Raw genomic sequence first — 27,383 nt, 5'->3', positions numbered from 1 at the left:
TAAATTTAAATATCAGAAAATCAATGAGGCCTTAAAAAATACAAATATTAACTAGCACTCACTTTTGCGTAATCTTTTTTTTGCCAGAAATTCTTCAGCAGCTGGATTATATTCACTATTTTTGGCCTTGTTTCAATATAAACCAATTGTGCTGACTTGACAATAAAACTGAAAGTAACATATTTAAGGAAAACAGTTTTCTCAGCATATAATCCCTGTGATAAATTTAGTACTTACCGGTGACCCAAGATCTCCTGGTTTTCCTGGCTTTCCAGTTGGACCTGGCATACCAGGTGCACCTGGTGCACCCTAGAGAATAAGAAGTGGGAAAGGTCTTTCTTTCAATCACATACGTTTTTAAACATATTTAGTTCAAAAACAAAAAAGAAGGGCTAGTATACAGAAATAAAAATTATTAGTAACAGTTATAAAACAGCCATCAAAATCTAACTATACAGGGTCTTTATCAGAAGTTTGTCTGTGACTAAGATTTTTCAGAAAAAAAACCCCAAAGAACTACTTCATAGTGTACAAGGCATATTTCCTGGTAATTCTGACATGTGAATAATAGTTGAGAAAATTCCTCAGTCTAGAGTAAATTATTCAAGGTAGAATAATTAACCAGGGATGGAGTCTTTGAATTTAAAACTGTTTAGTTCAAAATGTATTAGGATTTACCATTTGTCCTGGTGGGCCTCTAGGGCCTGATGATCCTTCCTTTCCTGGAGGGCCCTGTAATAGGAAAAAAAATCAAATGAAATTCATGACAGTGAACACCTCAAAATCCTTTATTTATGGTTATTTTGTCAAATTGAAAGTTTGACGAAACAACCATTTATCATCAGAGAGGTTGCTGTTGTTGTCTGTACAGTCTTGGGTATGTAAATAATGGGTGCCCCCTTCACCCTAATTAAATTTTTTTGGCTTGGAATTATTAGCAGAGAGGAAGCATGGTTGAATTAATTATAAATGGAACATCTAAGTAAGAAAATGTTAATGTAAATGATTAGTGAATTATGCTGCTGAAATCATGGCACACAAAGAAGCAGCAGACATGAGCAGAACTATGCTGGCTAAACATCTAAAAACACCTTATGATTAAGGTCAACAATAAATATATGGTTTGTGTATTTTACAGGTGAAAAACTATGGGGACATCTGTCAGCATTAAACACACAAATTTTAACCTCTACACTCTTAAAATGTTTCAGATTTGACAGACTAAGTGAACTGAGTGAAGCAGACTATACAAATCATATATGTGTGTGTGTGTTTCCTTCTTTTGGCTTAATATTACAGCGTGGTGTGTTTAAAAAAAGATATAAATTATTTTGTTTCATATGTAGCCATTTGATGAGATATTTTGTATGCCAGCATTGTCAAGCATCTGAAATACATTTCAATACCATGCTTTAGAAAATAAAGAAAACACAAATAATCGATACATTATCAGAAAAATATTTTGTCTTAATCTGTTAAGCATTTAGGTTGCTTTTCATTTCATTGTGTTATGCTATTTGGACATGAAAGGAATAGTTCTTCCTTTATACAGTATCATAATTACTTTTTAGTAAGGTATTGTTTGAATGAATATTGATGTTGTTTGCTATAACTCATTAGTTCAGAAAGAAAACTGTTAACCAGACTTATAATAGTAACATACTGTACAACAGTTGTGATTATAGAATAGATAGATAGATAGATAGATAGATAGATAGATAGATAGATAGATAGATAGATAGATAGATAGATAGATAGATAGATAAGCCACTATATAAAAATAATTACCAATAGCAGTGTATGATAGATAGATAGATAGATAGATAGATAGATAGATAGATAGATAGATAGATAGATAGATAGATAGATAAAGCCACTATATAAAAATAATTACCAATAGCAGTGTATGATAGATAGATAGATAGATAGATAGATAGATAGATAGATAGATAGATAGATAGATAGATAGATAGATAGATAGATAGATAGATAGATAAATTACATATGGCTCACAATGTCAACATTTCAGGTCAATGTATACTTTACCGTACAGTACAATAGTGTCTCTGCTATGTGCATGTAACTGGATGGTTATTTTAAAAAACAATAACCCTTAAGTCCTTTTTGCTTGTTTGTGTTTATCAAGCATAATTTGAATTTCATTCATACTACATACTAATCTTTCATAGTTATACCTAATGTCAAGTGAAGTTCTACACTCACACTTAAGACACAGACCATAAGGACTGCATTGAAATAGCATCCATTATAAATTGCAGTATAACAGAGGTTACAGATTATTTCTATAATCATTTTTTTTCTTGGCTACAGTTAATTAAAAACACGCATATGTAGTTGTTATGTGAAATGGAATGAGAAGTGACCACTTCTATTACAGAAGAAAGTACACTTCCTTTTTAGTGTATGCTAAGCATAGCATATTTATAATCTGAAAATAATAACAACAGGCAATCCTGCTTACCCTGGGTCCTGCTGCACCGATAGGGCCCATAGGACCGATTGAACCTTGTGGTCCCTGTACAAAAATGGAAAAGGTAAAGACTTTTACTCACAACATAGTCATTCAGCTGTTCAGAACACTTGCTTACTCGTAGTTACAGCACATTTATAAAACCCAGCAGTATATTGTGAGGCTTCAGCAACTCTGATAAACATTCTCATTCCTGCATTTTTTTTGCTTTGTATTAGATATACATTTTGCAGCTTATTCTGCTTGCCTTTGATGTTTATGAGAAAATTTACAAGGCATTTAATGAATTCCAGATTCCTTTTATGAGTCTTTACAAACCTGGATTGCATAGTTTTCTGACCATAAAAGAGAAAATGGTAAAGGTTTAAGCATATGGAAACTTCCTTATGTATTTTATACTGTTCCATAAAAAATGACAAATGACTTTTAAGGAATTGTATAAATTACATCTGTCACACAATTTTTGTGCAATAAAATACACAGCAATATATAGTATAGCATAGTATAGCTGAGGCACATTCATCTCCCCTTTTAAATGTTGTACACTCCCTTTCTTCTTGTTCTTTGAGGAATAAGCATTTTATTGCACTCCATAAATATCTGCAGAGTAGCACATTAATCATTAGTTTAAGTGGGCAATAATTTGCATAGTTCTTTACTTGTTGGGTTACACAGTGGTCATCACTGAGAAACATTTGGGTGACCTGAAACAGTATATTTTGGTGATGTATATTTGTCAATACTATGTTAGAAAGTATAGAATTCAATATTTTGCGATATGGCCACAATGACGGATGATTTTAAGGGAACTCATCTTGCTTACAAAGTTTTCAAACAAAAGGCAATGATTCAACACTTAACTTACAAAAAATGATATGAGAAGAGTTCAGAGAGAGAGATGGGTTATATCATGGGTTGGCACTGAGCCCGTAATGGTTTATACTAATATTAGATGAGATCAGTAAGGAAGTGAAGAATGAGTCTCCATGGTCAATGCTTTATGCAGATGATATTACATTATATGACACAAGGGGTACAAGGGAGAAACTAGAAATAGATTTAAAGAAGTGGAGAGATATTCTCAAGGGCCACAGGGTGAAGACACATAGATAAAACTCAGTATATGTGAATGCAAAAGTAAAGCAGAGAGCAGATGAGTTAGAAGAAGTGGAGTCAAGTAGAATCTACGATTCGAAGAGAGGGACAGAGGCTGAAATTAGGTACAGCATCAGAACAGGATGTCAAAAATGGAGATTACAAAAGTGACAGATTCCAAAATGAAACGGATGAATATACAAAGTGATACTAAGACCATAAATGTTTCATATTGCAGAAACCCCTCAAACAGCTGAAAGAATGAAAATTAATGAGATAAAAATGCTGGTTTGGATGTGTAGGGTGAACAAAATGGGTCAAGCAGAAAATATTTACGTTAGAGGGAGCAAAAATCTTAAAGGATACTGTATAGCAGAAGACAGTGGAAGATGACGGGAAAAGACCCTATTGGGTTGGACACATGTTTTGTCATGGAATCACACACACAACAGCTATCTTAATTTGCAGATTTGCACTGTGGTAACAATAGGTGGGTATCCGCAAACCCACAATGCAGTTTACAGCAGGTGGGAGCTAAAGAAGGTCCCTTGATCTCGTGTCAAGCAGATATTGCTTCTGAACACTGCAAGCAAAACGCTCCCTGTTTAGGTCAGCTGAGCTCTCACTCTCTCAGCCCCCACTGTCCTGCACAATGCCTAAGCCCCCACACATTTGGAAACAAGAAGAAGACAGTGTGCTGCATAGTTTTAGAGATAGAGTTGGTAGGAAAATAAGGTGAGGGAGACTGATACCAGTTGGAAAGATGTTGTAGAGAAAGACACACAGGAGATTGGGTGTAATAAGAAGGTTACCGGAAATAAAATGGGATGGAAACGGGAAATACAACTCCACTGCAGTGACCACTGAGGGGAAGAAGTAGAAGGTGGAGTTTCTAAGGTACTACAGATACCATCTTGGGAAGCATTTGTGACAAATCCATATATTAAAAGTGCAATTTTGTATTCTATTGTGGGTTGTCACACATGTGTGCATGGGAGGCAGCTAAAGGGCTTGAGTAAGGGCAGTTCCGAGTCATATCGGGATGTGGCAGAGTGCACTGACTCTTTTTCTCCCTTTCCTGTAGACAATTCATGGGAGATTCTACCAGGCCTTCTTGATGTCACTTCCGGGACCGAGCCTATGGAAGGAGACCTTGCTGGCTCTGGCCCCTGTGATGTCACATCCGGGCTCAAACCTATGGCTGAAGACCTTCATGAGCCAGACCCCTTTGATCTCACTTCCTGTATTCCCCTTTAAAAGCCTCCACCTTTTCCCTATTTCCTCAGTTCTGTTTTGGACTTGGTTTTGTGCACAGCAGTGCTATCATTTAAACGATGATTTGTAGCCAGGAAACCAAATATACGGGTGGCTGCCCCAAACCTTGCTATGGCTCTTTGTGGCTTTTGTGACAGGGTAGAAAATCACAAACACAGAGTTTAAAGTAATGATTACTGGAATAAATGGTACTAAAAAGAGCATAAAGTCACTGATAACTGCCATATCATTATACGGACCTGGATTGAGTTAAATAAAGATGCAAGCAAAAAGTAAAGCTTCATTATTATCAATTCCTCCTTAGGCTCTCTGTAGACTTAGTCTAGGGGGAATTATTGTTATATTAGGATGGAGACATGTGGCTGGGAGCCATGGCTCCACCAATGCTGTTTACCAGTGTATCGGAAGAATCACATAATGATACACATAACTCCACCGATAACCCCGCCAAAGAGCAATTCCTAGGCATAGAACAAATTTTCATAAAATAAGTTAAGCTAAGTAAAAATAATTGTATAGTCCCCTTTAGAGCTTCACAAAATGATCCTAAAGTGGATGATCTGTTAGCTTTGAATCAAAACAGCAAAATGGACATGTTGAAAAAAATCACAATGCCACACCAGTTTGTATGACTGCCAAAGTTAATGAGAAGAATATTGTGAATTTATACAGTAGCTCAAAAGAATGATAATCATTAAAAGGAAAAATATATAAGCAAATTATGAGATAAGGCCAGCTTCCCTGTGACCCTATTCAAGATAAGCAGGTTTGGAAAAAGAATGGTGGATAATTTAAGAAAATATTACTAAGAAACATTATATTTATTTCATCTGTATAATGTTTGTCAGCAAAGTTATTTTTTAAAATTTAATGACAATAAACCGTGAAAATAAGAGGTACGTTTCATTATTATTAAAAAAAGATTAAACAATTTGGTTGGAATTGAGAAAGATTTGAATGCACATATAGTATGCTTTACAAAATTGGGTCAACTATTTGCTACCAAATTAGAAGAACAGAAAACTTACGTGATGACCTGGCAAACCAGCATCTCCTGGATCACCTTTTGGTCCTTGACGACCCTGCATAAGAAATATAAATATTATAGTACATTTATCAAGTTTTTTTTTTTTTGGGGGGGGGGGGGGGGGGGGGGTTGTCTCTTAAATCAAAATATTTGATAGTGATGGAAATCAGCTTTGAATATATCAATGTGTGCTATAAAATCTCACAATCTCACTTTTAAAACGGTGCAAGAGACATCTGATTCAAGGCCACAACAGCTAAAGGATAAAATGAAAGAAATGTTGCATGCTAGAAAAACTGATTATTCCTTAATATAAAAAATATTGTTTTATTACATGTATTCTTTTCACAGTTCCAAAATTAAGTACCTCTTTTTATGTGACTTTCCTGTCTATTTAAACTTAAGTGGTTTAAGTGGGTTTGACAGTGTTTTGCTATGTTATATTATGCTTCTTATGAAGTAAAAGACAGCCACGAGTTATAATCACAGCATGAAATATCCTGCAGTAAATTCAATTTTGACTATTTGGGCTTGACAACTCCACTTGATCTATTCTCTGTATTAGCCTAATTAATAATGAAAAAGAGTTTAACAAAAATGTAGACTGGAGTCTCATTGAAATAAATTAAAGAAAGTAGAAAAGGACAATTATTTATCAGTGCTCTATAAGTATTTCTGTTTAGTTTAGGCAAAACACTGAAAAAGGTGGACACTAAATGCATATCATATCTAAAACATCACAGAACCAGAATGTCTAACTTTTCCATGAGGTTTTTTGCTTTAACATTAATAAGTTAGCCCAATTTGTTCCATCATCATTTTTCCAATTTCAAAATTATTATGTTTTCTAATTATTACAATTTAGACATGACGATACTTAAAATTGTACTTTGTGGTACCATATGGTCACTAAACAAATGTAATTGATCAAATTTTGTCTATCACTGCCAACTCACACACCAAAAATGAATTAATTAATACGTACTTGTTCTCCTGGAATGGACAGCCCATTAGGTCCTTGAGGACCTGGGGGTCCTTGTGGTCCTGGCAAACCAAGATCACCACGAGGACCCAAGGGACCCTGCAAAGAACATGTAAAGGCAAGAAGTCAGAGTTGTATGAGAATTTACACAATTGTAAACAACATCTGAGGTATTTCTATAGGAGTTAACAATTCAGTTTACTTAAAGGCACCCCACCCCACCCCCCACTGAATGTGTTGCTATATATTGTGTTGCTATATATTGCCTTTGATTCTTGTAAGTCTAAGCATTATCCTCTGATGAAGACCCCTGATAGGGGTTGAAAGCTCAGGAATAAAAAACTATTTTATGATACGTGATTCTTTTTTCTCCCTTCGTGGATCTCCAGCTGCAAATATATATATATATATATATATATATATATATATATATATATATATATATATATATATATATATATATATATATATACGTATGTTTAATACACAAAATAAGTACCATGAATTAACATTCCGACCTACACATTGAATTAATATCTCTAGACATCATATTCCAAGACCTGAAAGAACTAAAACATTCAAGGTTGTAGCCAGTCTTTTACATTGTTTGGAAAAAGATTATTCCATTTATAACATTATCCACTGCTCTTAATATTAATTTAAATAATTTTAAACTATACTATTATATTAATATTAGTATGATTTAGTAATACAGGATTTTGAGTTTAAGCCATGTTGATATATACTGTACATCGCAGATATAAAAAGTAGATCTGAGCTGATGATTTCACCACTTGGGCTGGATTAGCCTTACAGATTTCCAGTCCAGTTAACAGTACTACATGGACACTGGCCAAAGTCTACTTTACCTTGCCCTGGGATATTAACCCCATCCCCCCATCTCATCAGTTCTACTTAGAATAGAAGACACTTAGGTTATTTTCCCAAGCAGTCTCAGCAGGATATGCTTACTTTGGCAACATCCAGAAATCCATGTGCTCATTTGTGACCATTTCAAGTAGTCTTTCTTATTGTGTATTTTTTAAGCTGAAGATGTATCATAAATCTCAAGACTTTAGTACTGTCTCTCCAAAAAAATTCACCGTTATTACTGCTTTGGGAGTCTCTGCTCCTAAGTAAAGGTTTGATATGTGCTCAAAAGCTCATGAGCAGTTACATTTTTTAAACCTGATGCCCAATAATGATTAACAGTGAAAACTTCTTTGTAAGTATCTCAAACCAGATTAGCCAAAAACAATAATGAGAATTTTTTGTGGAAAAAAAAAATCAAATATTAGGTCCTAAATAGTTTCCACTATTATTCAGTATATCAATTTTAAATCTTCTGCATGCAATGTCTCTTGGCATTATCAAAAAAAAAATAAAGTTAAAATTCAGTAAATAATCTACATAACAGCATGTTGAATATTCAACTTACAGGTGGGCCATTTTCACCTCTTTCTCCTCTGGGACCTTTATTACCAGGATAACCCTAAGAGAGAAACAAGGAAACATTAAAGTCCAATGTAGCCTTTTACTGTATAAATATTCCAAGTTAAAGACCCACAGTATGCTTAAGTGCATTTTTTTAGCAAAACAATGAAATTGAAGTAAATTCAAATTTATTGCCTTTTTATGTACAATGCTTAACTGGAAATGACTATTCATTTAAAATTTATCAAAGAAAGATGTATTTCTGCAAACTTCCAGCATATGCATAGTTTACTTTTCCTCTGTAATTCTGACAATGCAGACCCATGACATCTCTGTCAGATATTTTATAATGAAGCAATCTCAAAAGGAAGTTATTTTCAAAGTATTCTAAATGTTACAAATTCTATGTCTGATAAAAAGAAATATTCTTACTGTGGGTCCAGGAGGTCCTTGTGGGCCAACACTGTCTTGTGCGCATGTGCATGCATGTGGAAGAGCAGGACATTTTGCTTCATCCCTCTGGAAAGAAAGAAAAGCAATGTAATACTTAATTGTAGTAAAGAAATATGAAACTATTGGTTTCCAAAGCATTTTACCTGTCGCAGGTTTTAAACTTAAGGACTACCACAGGCTAATTATTTCTAACTGCAGATTTCATAGTCTTTGTGTACTCTTCTCATTCAGCACTACTAAGTTTATATTTTTATATCACTATATCACAAAAGCTAAGGAACAAAACTGGAGCTCATTTCCCATCAAATTCAGACCAGTCTTTTTGGTAACCTAGTATAATTTGGCTTTTAAATGGACCACAGCAGAAAACTAAAAATTATGGTAGAAAATTTTGCATGTATTTGGAAAAAATGAGAGGAAGACTGTAATCTGGATTCAAATAGTCAAGTGTAACCTTGAGTAGCCGAGCATAGATGTTTACATGATATTAAAAGGGTGTAAGACCTAGAACACAAGACTCTGGGACATCAGCAATGATGGAGGAAATGTTTCAATGGGTTGAACATATGAATGTATGCTTCTGGTTTTATTATGTGTACCAACTTATTCAAGTTTTTTAACCATAATTCCTTACTTTATTCTTGCAAAGAAGACCAAAATTTTAACACTCAACAAAATTATATATAGAAACATAAGAGCAAGCACTCTTTTCTCTTTTTGTTCCCATTTGCAATTCTAAATTAGTGCCATGTGAGTTAGCATGGGCGTGTATATAGGTATGCCCTGCAATGGATTAATTTTCTATGTGGGATTCATTCTGACCTTGAATATAGTGTTACTGGTATAGGCTTATGCTTCCCACAAACCTGTAATGGACTCTTCCATTTCATTAAAAACTTAATAAATTATTCTTATAGTACTTACAAAATATGTTTTTTTTGCAACCCTTACTATAGATTTTTGGTACACAAAGTTAATGGATAGATGATGTATCTGTCCAATATTAACAATTAACTAATTTTAACTTAGAGTGTGTCCATGATTATCAGATCAGGATTCATATCCCTGTAAGGCAAACTATGCAGAATATTGAAATATCCAGTAATATTCTAAAACCTGCTCAATCCAGTTTAGGATCATCTCAACAGCAATGAAAGGAATGCAGGAATCTACCGTAGACAGAACACATATGCACATTAGGCCAATTTGGAATCACCAATTAGCATAAAATTCAGATCCCCATTTATGTGGGAGAAAAACCATGCAGACCCACTCTAAACTCTAACCAAATAATGAGTGGGTGCAGGATTTCAAAGCACTTAGCACTGTACAACTCTCCTTTCCACCAGGATAGGCTCAGAAAATGATACCATATACAATTTTCAGCAGCAGAGAAATTAACAGAGAGATCTTTACATTTTTGTAATGGCAAACTAACATACACTCACACTCATATAGACTTGACTACTTTACAGTGGCAAATTAACCTAGCATGCCTGTCTTTTGATTTTGTTGAAGGAGACACTCATACAGACATACAGACTTGTGCCAATTCAACACAGTTAGGGCCCGAGCCCAGGAATGATTTCTGTACTTGTGAATACTGGACTAATATTACTCTTTATTAGGTAACATGGTTAGAATTTCTTTATTGCTGTTTGTGAGATGGCTGTGTAACAGATACTGAATAGCAATGCTGTTGCAAATTAGTCGATAAAAATTTGCTATATAAATAAAATATATTATTATTATAGGGAAAAGGAATATATTGGTTAAAGCATACTCTTTTACTCAAGTCTTAACTTCTTCGATAGGCATAACGCTTTATGTATTGCCACATCAGACAATTATATATATATTTCTGGACATGGAAGAATTTGTTATAAATTTATATTTAAAAGGTAAAATCCTCTTAAAGTTCATGTGGTGAAACTACAGTTTGCTGTCACTTACCGTAGAAGGAAGCTCACAACACTTGTCTCTACTGGTCCAGCCTGCGCTGCACACCATATCAAACATTTGGAGCTGGAACTGTAGCATAAAAACAAAAGAAAAAGTGACCAATTTCAATGAAATGTGTGTTTCTCATTAAATAACTTCACAATATCTTTCATCTGAAGAACATAATGCATTTGGTAAAAATGAATTTATTACAGTAAAAAAAACTTGCGGAATTAATTTCAGAATGACATAATTTAGGCTTATGAATGCTTTGCAACATTACAGAAGTCAGCCAGGTAGGAAGTAGGCAGTTTTTGCATAATGAAGATCATTATACAGTGTCATTATTAGGATGGTGATCCACACAAGAGAGGACATGCCATGTGAAAAAATTTAAAAAGAAAAAAAAAAATGAAATGGTGGACAGAAGTTTTAATAATACATAAGAAACCAGCAGGATTTTGTGAGATATAGTGAAGTGAAAGTCAGGAAAAAAAACTACAAAAAAATAGAGGTAAGTAGTTTTGATAACAATACAGTTAAAACCCCAGCATAATGGGTTAAAAAGTGTTTAATATTCTTTGTAGGAAGCCAAATCTCAAACAAATTATAGGTTTATGTCTGTTAGGTTCAGTAGTGGTAATGGTAGTAGTAAGTAGTCACTTTGTAAGTTTCACAAACTATTGGGAAGTTCCTATTTGTATGTGGGACCAACATACAACACATCATCACTCTATAGTGCCATGATAAACAAGAATGGAGGGATGTATGCATGATATTGAAACAGTGCACAGTATGGTTTAGGTTAATGTAAGTTTGACTAGTTATATGAAAAAGAAGGAATTAATTTCAAGAAAGAAAGGTATATATAATGCTCAGTTGTTGACAGTGCTGAAAATCAGACTTATAATGAAAAATATTTTTATGTATAGGTATAAATTGACTTAATTTAGAAGATATAATGCCAGAAAATGGTAGGCAGAATTCAAGTATTTGAATGCTACTTTTCTCTTACCGTTGCTGATTCTCCTTTCGAGCCTCTTGACTTCACCATTTTGCCAAGTACTTCAGTACCATCCAGAGTAATGTTAGAAGCTTCTTTAATTTCTTTTTCCATAATCTCTCTGCAGTCAATATGTATCTTTGCACTCTTTGGGGAGACGATTATATGAATCTGAAAGCAACAAATATTTGACCTCAATACTCTTGAGTCTCAAAGTGTACGCACATTTAAAATAATGTATTGTTAGTTTTTATTCTTGGAATCACCAGACTATTTCATAGCTCCCATGTATTTGCTTGACAGATTTTACAAGGTCCAAATAGTTAGATTATAGAAAAATGTCAGTCATTCATGCATATGTAGAATATTTGAAGAAAACATTTTAATGAAAAAATCATAAAGGTGTGTGGTCACATCTGGTGTGTGCAGACCCAACAATTTATGGTATATGGGGAACCATCTTACATGACTGAGATTCACAAAAGTGCTGTTCTGCAAGGTGGTTACACATATATATTTTGTTTGTTGAGATTATGGATGACATTTTGCTTTAATACTTACACTATCTATCAAAGAATCACATTAAACTTTTGTTCATCCATAAGTCAGGATTCAAACCTAGAGTATAATTTTGTGGTAGATACATATACATTACTAAATGTCATATTGAAAATATGAAAAGATTTACAAGGGTTTATAGGGTCATGTGATATAATCAGCTGAAAGGTAAGTAAAGTAAAGATCAAAATGAAATGGCAGTAGGAGGCATATTAATACAATTGTACAGCAGCAGTTTTTAGGTCTGAAACATTACATTAAAAAGTAGTATACAAAAAAAAAAACTGAATGAGTTGCTCATTACAATAATTTCAGGGTCCTGGGTTTAATGTCCACTTCTAGCACAATCTGTAGTGGAATTTTTCCCTTGCCTATGCTGTTTTTTTTTAAAGTCAAACGTGTTAAGTTTATTTGTAGTTCTTATAGGGTGTTGAATGACAGCATGTAGGTTTGTGTGCAAAAAGTGTCATGAAGTGAAGTGGCGTCCTGTCTAGTACGGATGTTTGCCTGGAGCCTTACGCTTCAAAGATAATTTTGATCTCCCAAAAAAACTTTGTGATGGAAAAATCAGATATAAAAAATGAATGCATAGCAGATCAAAATCCACTCAGTTTAAGATTGAAAAATATTAACTTGAACTACAATCTCACTTTAATCTTTCATTATTATTATTATTGTATTCTTGGGTTGTGTGTTCAACAGCCCTGCTAATCTTAAAAAAGCCATGTGGGATGAATTAAACGCAGAAGTATAACTTTCATTGAATTTTTTTGAAAAGACCTGTATTATTATAGTACAGCTGTGTATTTTGTAAATTAAGGAGGTTTCTCTTCTGGGTTTGGGAGAAAGAGTGACCTGTTATAATAATTAAACACATAGCCTGCTTTTACAAACAGGTTTCTAACGTAATCAATGTGACAAACAGATATGGTCTGAGTTTCCAGGGACATTTCACACTTCACAATCTTGGAAGGGTTGAAAAAGAGAGGGAAGTCCTGCTCAGAGATTTCTTTGTGAAAAAGGACATGATTTTTTGATCATTTTCTGTATGCATGTGACAGTTATATCAAAATACTGGGGCCAAAAATATTCTTTCCTAAAAGTGATGTGGAAATGTCCCCAGCATAAGTTACACGTATGACTAAAGGTTACATTTGCTAAACAGGATAGCACTAACAATGCAAACAATTATTTACTTATGGGATGCCAGTTACTCCCCATTTATGTCTGAAAAAAACTTTGTGCATTTTAATAAAAACTCTGGGGCTTTGTAATTATAGTGGTATTCATTTAAGAAGAATCTTTGTTTAGCAATATACGAGTATATTTTCTAAATAATGAAAGTTTTACTATAGTTCACACTAAACCAAAGCATGTAAACATGTGGTATATTCTGTCTTCTGCTTTCCCTAACTTACCAGTTTCTTCTGTATTGGCTTTGGCTATCTATCTTTTATTTCAGTTTCCGTACAGTCAATGAACTATAGTACACTGCCATATAAATCTAAAACACCACATTAACTGATTTTTGACTTGACACTTCAGTTTTTAAACTTGAAAGAAGACTCTTTTAGCAAATATGATTCATCAATAAAAATGGTATGTTACTTGCTATTTGTAGAAATTTACATAGAATAGAATATCTACAGATTAAGACAGTAGTACAGCTGTAGCACAGTCTGAATTAATATTTTTGGATACCATAACTTGTAGGCTATTAGAACAAATAGAAAAGAAAAAGCCACTAACCACAGCTTAAAGAGTTAAGCCTTCAGGAAATGTGTTAATATCTTTACTGAATCATACAATATACAGTTAACCACTGTATGGTCAGTATCATTTCAGTTCAGCAGTCAAGTGGACTGTGTCTGGTTATCAAGGACATAAGATACAGTATCTTTTGGCTCAGGCACTAGCACAAAACCTTTAAAGAATCTGACTCGTCAGTGCTATAATCCCAAGTGAATACTTCTTAAGAATTGTTGTTGCCTTACATATTTTCCCACAAGGACTCTAGCTGCAAGATTACTGCACTTTAGCTAAAGAGCAACATTCATATAAAGTGTTTCTTCTATGTTAATTATAGAATTGGTGACACTATAACAATTTAGTTATCAACAAAGACAATGTATTAGGAACTTTTGCTTTTTTTCAATGTTGTAGCAACCCTGGCACATACTATACAGTAGCTGTATGCAAATATTCCCTAATTGTTGGCATTGGGAGCATATCTTCAGTGTACATCAACTATTTTACTGTTTTGGTATGGGTTGGAAATTGAGAAGTGAACAGTGAGCAGATCAGTGGAGATTAATAGAAAGTAAACTAAACAGAATTAGGTAAAAGAATAAGAAAAGCCTTTATAATATTAATCAGTGAATCACACTACAGATATGCAGAGATACATTAATAAATTCCTTAATTTCAATGTTTGGCACAGAAAGGTAATTGTGTCTACTTCTTTCTTTTCTTTAGTTCTTAGATGTGAACTACACAAATCACTGAATCATAAGGATAGACTTAGAAATAGGCTACAGGCAGCTTTTTATGTCACTGTTTTACTTTTCAACTAAAGTTTAGACAAGCCAGTGATATTTAACAAAACAGGATTGTCTTTCATGGGATGTTAACAATTTGACTGAAGGAAGGGGAAGAAATATATTAATTTGGTAAAATGATCTATTATAAATTCTAAATGGAATGTTAAGCTTTTATTAGTCATTATTTATTAGGTGATTAAGGCCTTGTTGTGTTTTAGAGTCCAATACCTAAATCACTAAACCAGATTAGTGCTTTGAAAAGTGAGAAAAGTGCTATATAAAAGTAATGAATTACTATTATTATTAGAGGTGTCAATCTCTGATCCTAGTGGGCCAAAGTGACTCCAAGTTTTCATTCTAGACAGTTTCTTAATTAGTGAATATTATTGCTTCTAATGGAGTAGACATTTTTTAATGGACTCCTTTCTCTACAATCAGAACCCTAAATTGACTATTTTTTCCTTAAGCAACAGCCAAACAACAATGAGATGTAATGCTGATGATCATTTTGAGGTGAAAATAGTGACTCTCCACTCTCTTACTTAATGTAGCTGGTCATCTGCTTTGCATCTCATTATTGTCTGCTTGTTAATAAGGAAAACAATTAAGGGTACTGAATGTTTCAAAGCATGTTAATTAAAATTAAGGCAAAAGAAGTATCTTCCATAAGTAGTAGTAACTGGTTACTAATTAGGAAATTGACTAGAAAGAAAACCTGCAGCCACTTCAGTTCACCAGGATTCTGGTTTGATATCCTTAAACAACGAAACCACATACCACTAGTGATTGTGCTGATTAAACTATTGCTCTTTAACTAATTCTAATTGTATCTCAAAATCCTGCCATCTGTCAGATTTCTGATCCTACTCAATTCCATGTTTGTCAACTAACCTTACATGCAATCATTACGAGGTGGAAGGAAAATGAAGGACCAGAAGAAAATCCACATGTGCATGAGGTGATTGTGCCTAGTCACAAAGTCAATGACCTTGTTGAGAAATGAACACCAAAATGTAAGCACTAATGAGATTGCAAATTTTGATTAAGAAGGTGCAGTAAGCAAAAGCATAATGGGATTAATCAATCAATATTTTTAGGGAATATTAAGTAACTTAATATCTTAAAATAAGGGTGATATAATACATCCGAAAATCTCATTTGATGGACTAAACTATCGATGAAGTAGCAATGAGTGGGATTTGGTTTTCTAATAAATAATGGTTGATCAATATATATACAACAGGTCCTTTCAAATATCAACTCTGTGAAGAACTTGCAATAGGAATTGAAAAGAGAAGACAAGTTGTTGTCAGCAACATCCTTGAAAAATCTCATCATAGACAGATGTTTTGAAATGCATCGTCTTATTATATAAGAATTTCATAGAGCCTTGCTGTTCTTGTTACAGCTGATGATTTCATATCCATGAAAATCAACCTCAGACCTGGTCCTATTTTCGTCCACAGTATGCAGATTTTGCTGCCATCACTAATGGCCAATGTACCATCCTTACAATCACTCCATGTATTTTTAAAACAATAAAACATGCCAAAAGGGCAAACTTATATCCACTGAAATTGGCATTTTATAATTTTGAAACAGATTGGGAATAAAAAAAGGAAGGACCAAGGTCCTTAAGAACAAGTATTAGAATGTGCTGCGCAAGGAGTTAAAATTGACAAACATTTATTAAGATAAGCTGACATATCTGGTACTGATAACATACAAGGCATTTGTTCAAGTGGTAATGACTTTACCTTGGGGTCACTTTCGGCACTTACTCACCCTTGGGCTGCCTTACAAATGAACGTGCTAAGCTGATAGCCCATATTAACTACTGTGTGATGAAAAAAACCACAATTCTTACCTCCTGTTGAGCAATTTCTTAAAAATCCCTTGTGGCCAACTACTGGAAAGAAATGATTCTGAAGGAGGGCCAAAAACGTTGCCGGAAAAGTGAAAAAAAGCCAAGAGAAAGCCAGTCTGGCATTCCAATGGTTTTCTGATATAGTTATTTAATAGCCATGTGTTGTGACCCAATATTTTCCAATGAAGTGTGCCAGCTGCTACATTTTATTTCTTTACTAATTTTAACACCTACAGTGCACTTACACGGTAAAAAAATGGAATGATTAATGTGTTTTTATCATGAAGTTCCAAAATGTACCATAAATTCATATACCCTCATTTTCAAATGAGTATTATTCAAAGCTATTTATAAACTGCCTAAATCAAATGCCACCATACCATTTACTCTCAAACGTCCCTGGTATATTTAGGGGCTTATTTTTATGGAAGCCTCTCAATAGCAAAATCTGAATATCATTTTACATCCTTAATATTCTTATCAAGCTGCCAAGTATAAAAATGCATGTCAGCTGTTCAACCTAGAAAGGCTTATCTTCTCTCCAACAAACATATCTATATATTACAACGGGAGAGTGTGGTAGGATTTTCTGTCTAGATATATTTTGACATCCTTAAAAACACTTTGAAAAACATTTCTTAATGAAAGATGTTCAGGGAAGATAAATCTGGAACCACTTAATCAGACAGCTATTACTGTCATTCTAAGACACTTTAAGCATTTGGCATACTGTGAAAGCGGTGGATTGTAGGATGATTTTGTTTTTAGTAAAGACACAGAGAGTTGAAAGTGAATTCGCTCTAGCAACTGGTGAGATCCATCTCAGAAAGCTACAGATCAGTACACAAATGCATGGGTGGCTACAATAATGAGAACAGATGAAGGTGTGTATCACATTTTTACTGTACTGTTGCATAACTTAACAAATACTTTTTAATTTGGAGTTTCTCTTGTGCTGTTATTCTACTATAGCCCCCGAATTACAAATTCTGTAGCATCGAAGACACCTTCAAAACAATTTTTTGTGACTGCATCCAAAACTCTTAATGTTTAGAGGTAGGATGAAGGATGAGTGAATTGGGACTAATAAAACTGGGATGATGTCATACTGAGGTGATTTGTCTGAAATGGATTATCATATAAACAGTGTAAAAATAATACTTCAAAAACATTCTAAGTAGGAAAAAATTGTGGTAAGTAGTTGATCATAAATGGGTGGCTATGAAGTAATATCACGTCACATTCCTGGATAGCCTGCTTCTGTCTCTATGAAATGGCAAATGAAAGCAGCCAAAAATTTGCTTCAGCTCTTTCAAAAGCCATCACTTTATACAAAGTGCTTCCACTCTTACTCTTATGGCAAAAAAGGGCTTAATCAGAACAAAATGGAAAAGTACAATCTTTAAAATATCCAGTCCTAATATCCCAAAGGAATAAAACTAAATGTGTGATAGCTAACAACATTGTACCTCCAAAACACTTCCTTTACACTACATCTTTGTCTTTCCAGGTGACTCTTCAAGTTGAAATCTTCATTACTTAATAATAACCAAAAAAAGATCATTTACATGATTTGCATTGATCTCATTATCTTCATATCTCATATCTATAATCGTACATTTTTTGAAACAGAACATGTTTCAAGGCAAAGCAAAGGTCGCCTAGAGTTGAAGATGCATGGTTATAAAAGAGGGCAGTGGTTAAACATGACAATGAATATGCTTCAAGAGAGTAATATATACTAGTGAATTAAGATTGAGAGTGTGATAGGCAGGTATTAACACAAGGCAGTAAGTCCTATCTTAAGGGGTATATTAATAATGTTTGCTCTAAAGGTAATGAGATAAGGAGTTAAGAGGGAATGGCTGGAAGCCAGTGGAGCTAACCCAAAATGATGGAAACCACAGCCGGCACTGAAGAGGGCATTGCTTCTTTTTGTCTGTAGGTAGCTTGGCTTACTACAAAGCAGAGGGCCAACAGAAGGAGCTACAAGCTGTTCTATGGACTTGTTAATCCCAGAGTTAGAGCCCAGTGGTGGAGTTACTCCAGGAGTCAGTAAAAGGTTGTCCTAATATTTTAGAGGGATTCCCTAACTTGATAAGTAATTCTTGCAAACGTGTAGGAGTTAGTGGACATGCTCATTCAACTCAACCCAGCTCTTAATGCACTCAGCTCTCCACTTCATTCATAACATGCATGCCTTGGCTAAATGAAGCATCAAAAATGTTAAGTGAAAAGGACTTGATTTGGTATCTCTGTTAAAAGACCTATTTTCATCAACTTGACAATGGATATTGATGGGATAGAATTTAGAAGCACTCTATAGCTTTAATGCAGTAGCAATAACCACTGCATAACCAAGCAGTGTACTAGCCAGTCATAGCATATTCAAATCCTGTGGGAAGACTATGAACATAGGGTTAGATGCTTAGCAGGTATCTGTATATTAATCAATTAGTCTTACCTTATGGAAGCTTCCGAAAAATATTCTTTTAACTTCTTCTTTATCAAAGGTTACCTTCTGTATCTCTCCTCGAGTGTCTTTGTTGTAGAATGATACAGTCTTGCTAGAAACTGAAAAAGAAATGACATTCAAGATTCTTCAGACAGTTGCATGGATTAACTATCAGGCAAAGGCCTCTATAATTCAATACCACAAACTTCTAAAAAACCTCTCATGATATCTTTGATTATTTTGCCAACCAGTGACTGTATATAATCAAGAATTAATCTGTGTTGTCATAAAAATACAGAATACTGACATCACAAATTATTGTGATTTTGTGAGGTTAAACTTTAATTTTTGTGTAATTACAGAAAGATTAATGCCATGATAAAATCTGGTCTTGATTAGGCATAATTATGGGAAAACATTTTAACTTTTTATGAGAAAACATTCAGCCCCTACACCCTACTGTCTCTGAATACTTATTGATTTGAAATTTACATACCATCGAGAGTTACTCCAACTTGGGGTTTATTATCTTTATCTGTAATCTGCCAAATGTCAAAAGCCTCATTTGGTGTGTCAGGAAGAATTCGGAATAAGAATATAATAGTGTAGGCAGGTGGTAATCCTTCTGGGTGAACCTCTCTATGAAAGCAAACAAACAAGATAAATACAGGCTTCATCTTTTTGGACATGTATTCATTCAAATGACTTCACCTTGTATTTTCAATTCAACACAATTCAATAAATTAAAGCAAGTTTACTCTCATTTTAGAGGCACTGTCCTTCTTATTTATTTCAATGCCTCACTTTGATGCCCCCACTCAATGAACCACAAAAGAAGGACATATTTGACAACTTCTGGACTTGCAGAGGAATTTGCTGAATTTTAAAAAAGTATGTTTGAAAACTCTTTATAAATAAAACAACATTCTACATCTGCTTGCTAAAAAGATACTTTGTGATTCTTTAACTTGTTTTACTGAAAAACGCAATTGGAAGTTTCTGTGTTTGAATAGAGGCAACCAAAGTCATTAAAATTATCAAAATAAATAAAAAACTGAAGATGATTTAAATAATGCAGTAACAAATCTATAAAAGAAATATTGTTAGGAGGTGTTGAAATTAATATAAAAGTTATTTTTAAATCAAGAATTCTTTGATTATCTAAAATGTGGTTTATTTTGATAATGGGACAAAGAATGAGTTTGTAAAATAAAGTCACAGTTAAAGTAATGACTAAGTAGAGTTCATTTTATTGTATTATATCAATTACTCATTGTTTTATTTTAATCTAACTGGTTTGCAGTCAGGGCGGCCCGGTGGCGCAGTGGGTAGCGCTGCTGCCTCGCAGTTGGGAGACCTGGGGACCTGGGTGTTTGCATGTTCTCCCTGTGTCTGCGTGGGTTTCCTCCGGGCACTCTGGTTTCCTCCCACAGTCCAAAGACATGCAGGTTAGGTGGATTGGCGATTCTAAATTGGCCCTAGGGTGTGCTTGGTGTGTGGGTGTGTTTGTGTGTGTCCTGCGGTGGGTTGGCACCCTGCCCGGGATTGGTTCCTGCCTTGTGCCCTGTGTTCGCTGGGATTGGCTCCAGCAGACCCGAGTGACCTTGTGTTCGGATTCAGCGGGTTGGAAAATGGATGGATGGATGGATGGATGGTTTGCAGTCCAGTATAAAGGATTGGGGTCTAATCTAGTGTTGGCTCTGGTCAATCATAATGATGTCTTGGACTAAGTGAATTAAGAAAATGAAGGATAAGTTTGTAGTTGATCTTTGTACTCATGACCACCAGGCCAAATTAGAATTTCCAATTAAGCTAACCTGTAATTCTATGGCATGTAGGATGAAATCAGAACACAGGAATAACTGTCATAACCACCAGACAGTGAAGAGAATTACATTTGAGACCTGAACTCAGAAAGAAGTGCCATTTCACTAACTGATTTCGAATGTTTTTCCTTATAGTTTACCAAAGCACTTCATAAAAATTCCTAATCTTAACAGATTCTAAACGATGTAAAAAACTATAGTTTGAGCATGTGTGTGGGTGAGCTCTGTGAAGAACTAGCACCCAATATAGAGTTAATTCCTGCCATATGTCTGGAGCTACCAGGAAAGACTTTGGATTCCTGAAAGCCAAAATTGGAATAAGTGGTTCAGAGGGTGGCTGGACACATAAAGTGAATGCATATGAAAAACAATCCATCAATTAAAATGGCAAATAAACAGCATCCAACCACCAATTATCTGAATTTTTTTCCCATTAAAGTTAGCGATTTCTAATGACTATGGTGTCAGTACTTGGTGCAATACAGAAATCAAACTCAACCCAGTGCAAATAAATGGCACACTCATACTCACACCCGCACTTACTCAAAGCATGTACATTTAAACTGAAAATGTTCATGATTTGAAATGTGAGAGAAAATCAAATCAAAGTAAATACTTTTTCAAATGTAAAGCCAATGTATCCTATTCTAGAAAGTTGATTCAGTTCATCTGGACATAGTTCTTTTCCAGGGAGATACGTTACATTACTCATCCAAGTGACTTCCTCAGTCTCAGTTGACTCTACAACCTTATAAACAGTACCTTTGCATAATGACCAAAACTAGCACCATTGACTAACAATGGGCCATGTGATCAATGATATGCAAATTGTCTATTGATCAATGGCCATGAGTACCATTCACAGAGAGTTGGGGAATGGCTGCAATCATAGCATTGTTAGATGGTGAAGGATGTACCCTTAGGCCCCCTCTTCGGTTCAGAGATGGTTGTTCCTTTTTCACGTAAATGGCCTCCTTGACTCCTCGCTCAAACCAGCATTCCTCCCTGTCCAGGATGTGCACATCTTCATCACTGAAAGAGTGACCACTGTCCTGTAGGTGTAAATAGACTGCGGAGATCTGGCCTGACAAGGTAGCTCTTCTGTTTTGTGCCATCCGCTTTTCCAGTGGTTATTTGGTTTCCCCAATGTATAATTCATGACAATCCTCCTGGCACTTAACTGCATAAACTATATTATCTGTTTGTGCCGGGGCACCCGGTCCTTGGGGTGGACTAATTTTTGCCGTAGCGTGTTTTGGGGTTTGAAAGCCACCCAGACCTGGTGTTTTGAAAAAATGCGTCTCAGCTGTTCTGATACTCCTGACACATAAGGGATCACCAAAGGTTTTCACTTAGGTAGTGGTTGTCCTTCCTCTCTACTGGATTGCTTAGAGCATTCTTTAGATGTCTCCCCTGCTTTGACAAAAGTCCAGCTGGAAAAACCACATTTTATCAGGGCCTTCTTGATATGATGTTCTTCTGCTTCCCTGGCCACTGTGTCTCTGGGTATGGTGTTTGCTCTGTGTTGTAGAGTCCTGATGACACCAATTTTGTGCTCTAGTGGATGGTGAGAGTCAAACCTTAAATACTGATCCGTATGCATTGGTTTACGTTGTTAGTCAATGGTGCTAGTTTTGGTCATTATGCAAAGGTACTGTTTATAAGGTTGGAGAAGCCTGCAGTCAACTGAGATTGAGGAAGTCACTTGGATTGAGTGATGTAACATATCTCCCTGGAAAAGAACTATGTCCAGATGAACTGAATCAACTTTCTAGAATTTCCTTACCTGGATTATTGAGCATGCATTGAGACCAATGTACCCTAGTTACTACAGCATAAAATGTGTGTGTGTAAGAATTATAGGGTACAGTGAAATTCTTACTTTTGTATGTGCCAATCAACCTGCAACACATTAGCACTCTCTGGAGAAAAGATCAGTATAAACCCGAAAGCTGCTTGTTCAGACCATTTAACTCAACCATTTAACTTAACCTACAAGAGCTAAGTAAAATACAAGTCGGTTTAGTAGGCATACATTATACAATTTACACGTGTGCAGCAGTATTTTCATGGGTGTATATATGATAGAAGGCATATTAAATAAAGCATTTTAAAAATATTTTTACCTGTTAATTAATTATTTTCTTTGATAGCACATCAGTAAGAAGCTGGCATATATAAAGGTCTTTAATACAATTAAACAGTATTTCATTTGAAAGTGCCTAGTTTTTTATTTATCACAGTAATCAGCCTAAAGGCTAATAATGAGTTTCTGTACAAATGGCTTTAAGGTAATCTTGGGGGTAAGAATTGCAACACTTGGTATAATATTGGCAGAAATGTGTGGAACAACTTACTTGGTAGGTTGGTTTAGATAGGCATTTTTGTGAAGTCTGTAGGCAGTAAAGGTGTTAAAGGATCCTGGTTCCATAGACACTCCCTGAACAGTGGAAAATACCTTATCTGTCAGGTTAAATGCTTCAAGCATTCTGAAGCCTTTGAATAGAAAAAACAGTGGAATTCAGGAGCAAGTTAAATCTATCAAAGGTATCAAAAATATAACATAGACCTGTTTTACCTGGTGAGGTATATCCATTCAAATAAATCAGAGGGCAAGCTGTAAAATAAAAAGAACTCTTTTATTGTTTACAATAAAAACAGTTAATTGCTGTTTATGATGTTATGTCTGAATTGTAAAGGTATATGCATGACACAATGTAAATGGATTAAAGTACAGTACCATTGTCTGTGATAGAATGTCAATAATTCCCATGTACTCTGGTAGTATCCTATTATTCTATTAATTCTAACATTCAGTGTTTATAAGAATAAAGGTATTAAAGACACTCTTAGCAAACTACTTCAGAAGAAATAGAGTATGTGTGTTAACTGTTCTTTATAAAGAACATCTCATCTGATTCTTAATCCAATTCAAGTTTGAGGGGACAGTTGCCTATCTTGGCAAGATTGGGTGCAAAACTGGAATCAGTTTTGGACAACCCTGAGATCTACATACACAAACAGAAATAGGCCAATTTTGAAGTGCTAGATCACTTAACCTTCACAGTTTTGAAGATATGAGACAAAAAACAACAAGATGTCTCCGAAGAAGATCTATGCAGAGAGAGAGTGAATGTGAAAAGTCTACACGGATGATGGTCAAACATGGTATTCAAACCCAGAACACTGGATCTGTGAGACAACTGTGCTAACTGCTATTGTGTTTTACAAAATGTATACTTGCATTGGTGTCTGCTGCTAACCTTCATCCAACTGTGCCTTTTTCAGTCAAGTTTGAAAAATGGACTTTTAATTTATATACAAGTGCATATTTCTTTGTTTATCGTGATATACACCAGAAAGATTATCCTAAAGAAATTACTTTTTTTCAATTGCCTAATTGTGTGTTTCCATAGATGTGCTCTCATGTTATCTGCTTTGAACACCATGTTTTAATTACAGTCATTTCTTCATTTACTGACTTCAACAGGCTAGCTCTGAAGCAAGTTCGAATGTGGAAACATTAACATTTTTACTTGAAAAAGATCTAAATGTATACAATGATTTGACTACCATCATGAGAAAAAGAACAAACTTAAATTGACAGCTCCTGAATAGGAATATGCAGAAATTTCAGGATATGAAATTATACTGCTATGATCTACATCTATAATGCTCTAAACTGTAAGTCTTGCTGTTTTTGCAGAATGTTTACTTGAAGAGCTAATCTAAGAATGAACAATGTATTGTAATCAGATTCTTACTTGAGGTTGCCGTTTCACAGAGGAAGGTAATAAGGTTATCTTGAATTTTTGCAAACGCGTCAAAGTCATCCACTACAAAGACATGGCGTTCACTTGGTTTGCTTCCGATGTTTCTCAGCTCTGTATAGTCCACATCCGAGACACCAATGACAAACACACTATAACCTGCAATAAACAAAAATATTTTAGAACTGAAGTGTGGAGAAAATAAGCAGATAAGAAGTAAACTGTTGTGCATATCCATACTTTAATATGCACTTTATTTCAAGCCAATATTCAGACAACTGCAAAATTTGTTTCCCCAAGATCAAACCAGTTTTTCCGTGTAATGGATAGGATCTGAAAATGAGCATATTTGCTTAGAAAATGTAAAAAACAAAATGAATGACTAAATTTATGAAGTATGTTTATATATATACTCCAAGAATATCGCATTCAAAATGATATTTTCACTCTACAAGACATCTGGAATTTCCAAGTTATGAACAGACTGTAGGTTAATGAGGAAATATTCAGTAAACTGTTTATCGCCAAAATTATAAAGAATAGTCATTTCATTGTAATAATATAAATAATACAAATCTTTAAGGATTAACACTTCATTAGTACTTGGAAGTCCTGCCAAGTGAAAGTTTCAATTAAACAAGTAACTGATGAATGGTATGTTTCCTTCAGAAAACAGCATCATCATGAACAATTCCAAAGAATTCCCAGCATTGGAATAAAACATAATTTTGGAAGAATTAACCATTCCCAAGTTCTGGAAAGTTTCCCACATTTTCAGATGTTTCCAGTGAATAATTCATTTATAGAAGATCACTGCATCTCTCTAACATTTCTTATCCATGTATAAGTTGGATTTCAGTCATTTTACAATGTTTGCAAATTTGTTTCTTTAAATGATGAGGTGTAGGTGATTAATGTGCTTACATCAAACAATATTATGTCTGTAAAACATCAATTATTTATAGCTTTACTCACCATTTTATCAACTAAACTTTCAACAGGTCTTGTAAAAGGCTGCCAGGCAATTTGTTTCAATAACAGTTCAGCTCTTTTAAGATTAGGCAATATTTATGTGTTAGAGGAGTGTTTTTCATATCATTGTCTTCTCATAAACAGCATGCTAATCCTCCAAGTGTTGGCAGGGAGTGATAAATGTGATCTTTACAGAGATGGCAGAGCTATTCTGCTTTACTCATGTAATACTGAGTTCTTCTTCAGTCTAACAATATGATTTGCTTTCATCAATTTGACACAAGCGTTTAAAATATGATTAAAAAAATTGTCCCTTCTTTCATTTAGGCACTTATTTCATCTTTAGTGATAGATGTCATGTTCTAAATTTTTTAGGGAAAAGTGAACAGAAAAAACTTTATATTATCATAGTAATAAATCAAGGAAATAAGTTTTACAGAAAAGTATGCCAGATCATTTTTAATAAAAACAGTTTCCGGCATTAAAATACTGCTTCTGCTAATTCAGAACAAACCACCAGTTAGACTTTCGTGTACTGATTTTGGCTAATTTTCCAACCAGTCTTCACGTAACACGGTATGCAAAATAACCTGTGGTAATTAGGGAGTCCTTTTCTTGCTACTTTGTTGGCTAAACACTGAAATGCTGCTCTGCTGCTATGGAATATACAATAAATTATCTGTACAAAATGCTGTCAGTTAGGATCCGCATATCTTAAGTGGATTAAACACATCACAAACAGATCCACAATCAGCAGACAAAAACAACTTCTGTCTGCCATTTCATTTTAAAAATATTAACTTTAAAAAGAATTTTGAGTTTTCAAAAGTTGGGGGTTTCACACACATGGAAACCTTCCCCCAAATCCAACCCCAAAAGTCACACTTGTACTTCACAATCAGAAGGATTATTTTTGTTTGATCATTTGTCAGCAACGTTATGCACATCTGAGCAAAGCCTAAAAATGAAACAATGGAAAATATGAAGGAAAGGCAAGCAACATGACCTCTCTTATAGTTAAATATTCTTGCACCTGCTCTACGAAAGCTTAGATTATTAAATGTATATACATTGCTTTGAGTTGCTGTTTGCTTGTTGTCCCCTTATTTGTGTTCAAGTTGATCTTAATCCATCCCCCCACCCCCCACAAACAAGCTACAGATAGACTGTGACAATATGTGACATTGCTAGATTAGGGTCCACAAGAAATATAATATTATACTTGAACAGAACAAATAGGAAATTGAAGATGCTCTAGTCACAGGTCAAAACTGCTGCAATATAAGGATTTTGATTTTAGAAAATATCCTCTGTTATGGCTATACTTTTCCATTCCCCATCTACTTATGTTTACTTTATCTTCACTGTTTAGCTTTAATCTACTAAAATCGGAAAAAATAACATAACATTAACTGATGCAGTATTTTCATAGACCATTAAAATCAAATCCCTTGTCCAACTGTTGTTTAATTTGGCAATAGCTTATGTTTAAGGTCACAGTGATAAAACAAAAATAACTTTACACGACTAACCCATTTTTTCCTTCTATTTCAACAACACTCAAGGTGAAACACTAAACAGGGTTTTCCCTTTTCTTTTTATACATAGAATTTCCTGTGTCACCTGTACAGGCCACTGCAAATAGTGTTTCTGCTTACTTTTCTGTTAATGTGGTTTGATATTATTGAAATGAA

The 27,383-nt window shown here is 34.5% G+C and overlaps 1 protein-coding gene and 1 long non-coding RNA gene across 5 annotated transcripts in view; one reads left to right on the top strand and one right to left on the bottom strand.

Moving 5' to 3' along the window:
- Positions 1–27,383, top strand: part of LOC127527290 (uncharacterized) — a 349,656-nt gene that overhangs the window by 168,362 nt on the left and 153,911 nt on the right. The window lies entirely within an intron of this gene.
- Positions 1–27,383, bottom strand: part of col12a1b (collagen, type XII, alpha 1b) — a 167,320-nt gene that overhangs the window by 21,350 nt on the left and 118,587 nt on the right. For all 4 annotated transcript variants that reach the window (XM_051925538.1, XM_051925539.1, XM_028797515.2 and 1 more), the window contains 14 exons: positions 24,712–24,876; positions 23,526–23,564; positions 23,305–23,443; positions 19,618–19,760; positions 19,131–19,240; positions 11,714–11,872; positions 10,711–10,788; positions 8,737–8,823; positions 8,309–8,362; positions 6,874–6,969; positions 5,890–5,943; positions 2,483–2,536; positions 679–732; positions 238–309 (listed from right to left, as the gene is read on the bottom strand). In XM_051925538.1, the coding sequence (XP_051781498.1) occupies positions 238–309; positions 679–732; positions 2,483–2,536; positions 5,890–5,943; positions 6,874–6,969; positions 8,309–8,362; positions 8,737–8,823; positions 10,711–10,788; positions 11,714–11,872; positions 19,131–19,240; positions 19,618–19,760; positions 23,305–23,443; positions 23,526–23,564; positions 24,712–24,876 (1,304 nt within the window). The remainder of the gene's footprint in view (positions 1–237; positions 310–678; positions 733–2,482; positions 2,537–5,889; positions 5,944–6,873; positions 6,970–8,308; positions 8,363–8,736; positions 8,824–10,710; positions 10,789–11,713; positions 11,873–19,130; positions 19,241–19,617; positions 19,761–23,304; positions 23,444–23,525; positions 23,565–24,711; positions 24,877–27,383) is intronic.

Source organism: Erpetoichthys calabaricus, chromosome 3, assembly GCF_900747795.2.
Source record: "Erpetoichthys calabaricus chromosome 3, fErpCal1.3, whole genome shotgun sequence".
Lineage (NCBI taxonomy): Eukaryota > Metazoa > Chordata > Cladistia > Polypteriformes > Polypteridae > Erpetoichthys > Erpetoichthys calabaricus.
The sequence above is the reverse complement of the archived record's forward strand: the minus strand, read 5'-3'. Positions and strand labels throughout refer to the sequence as shown.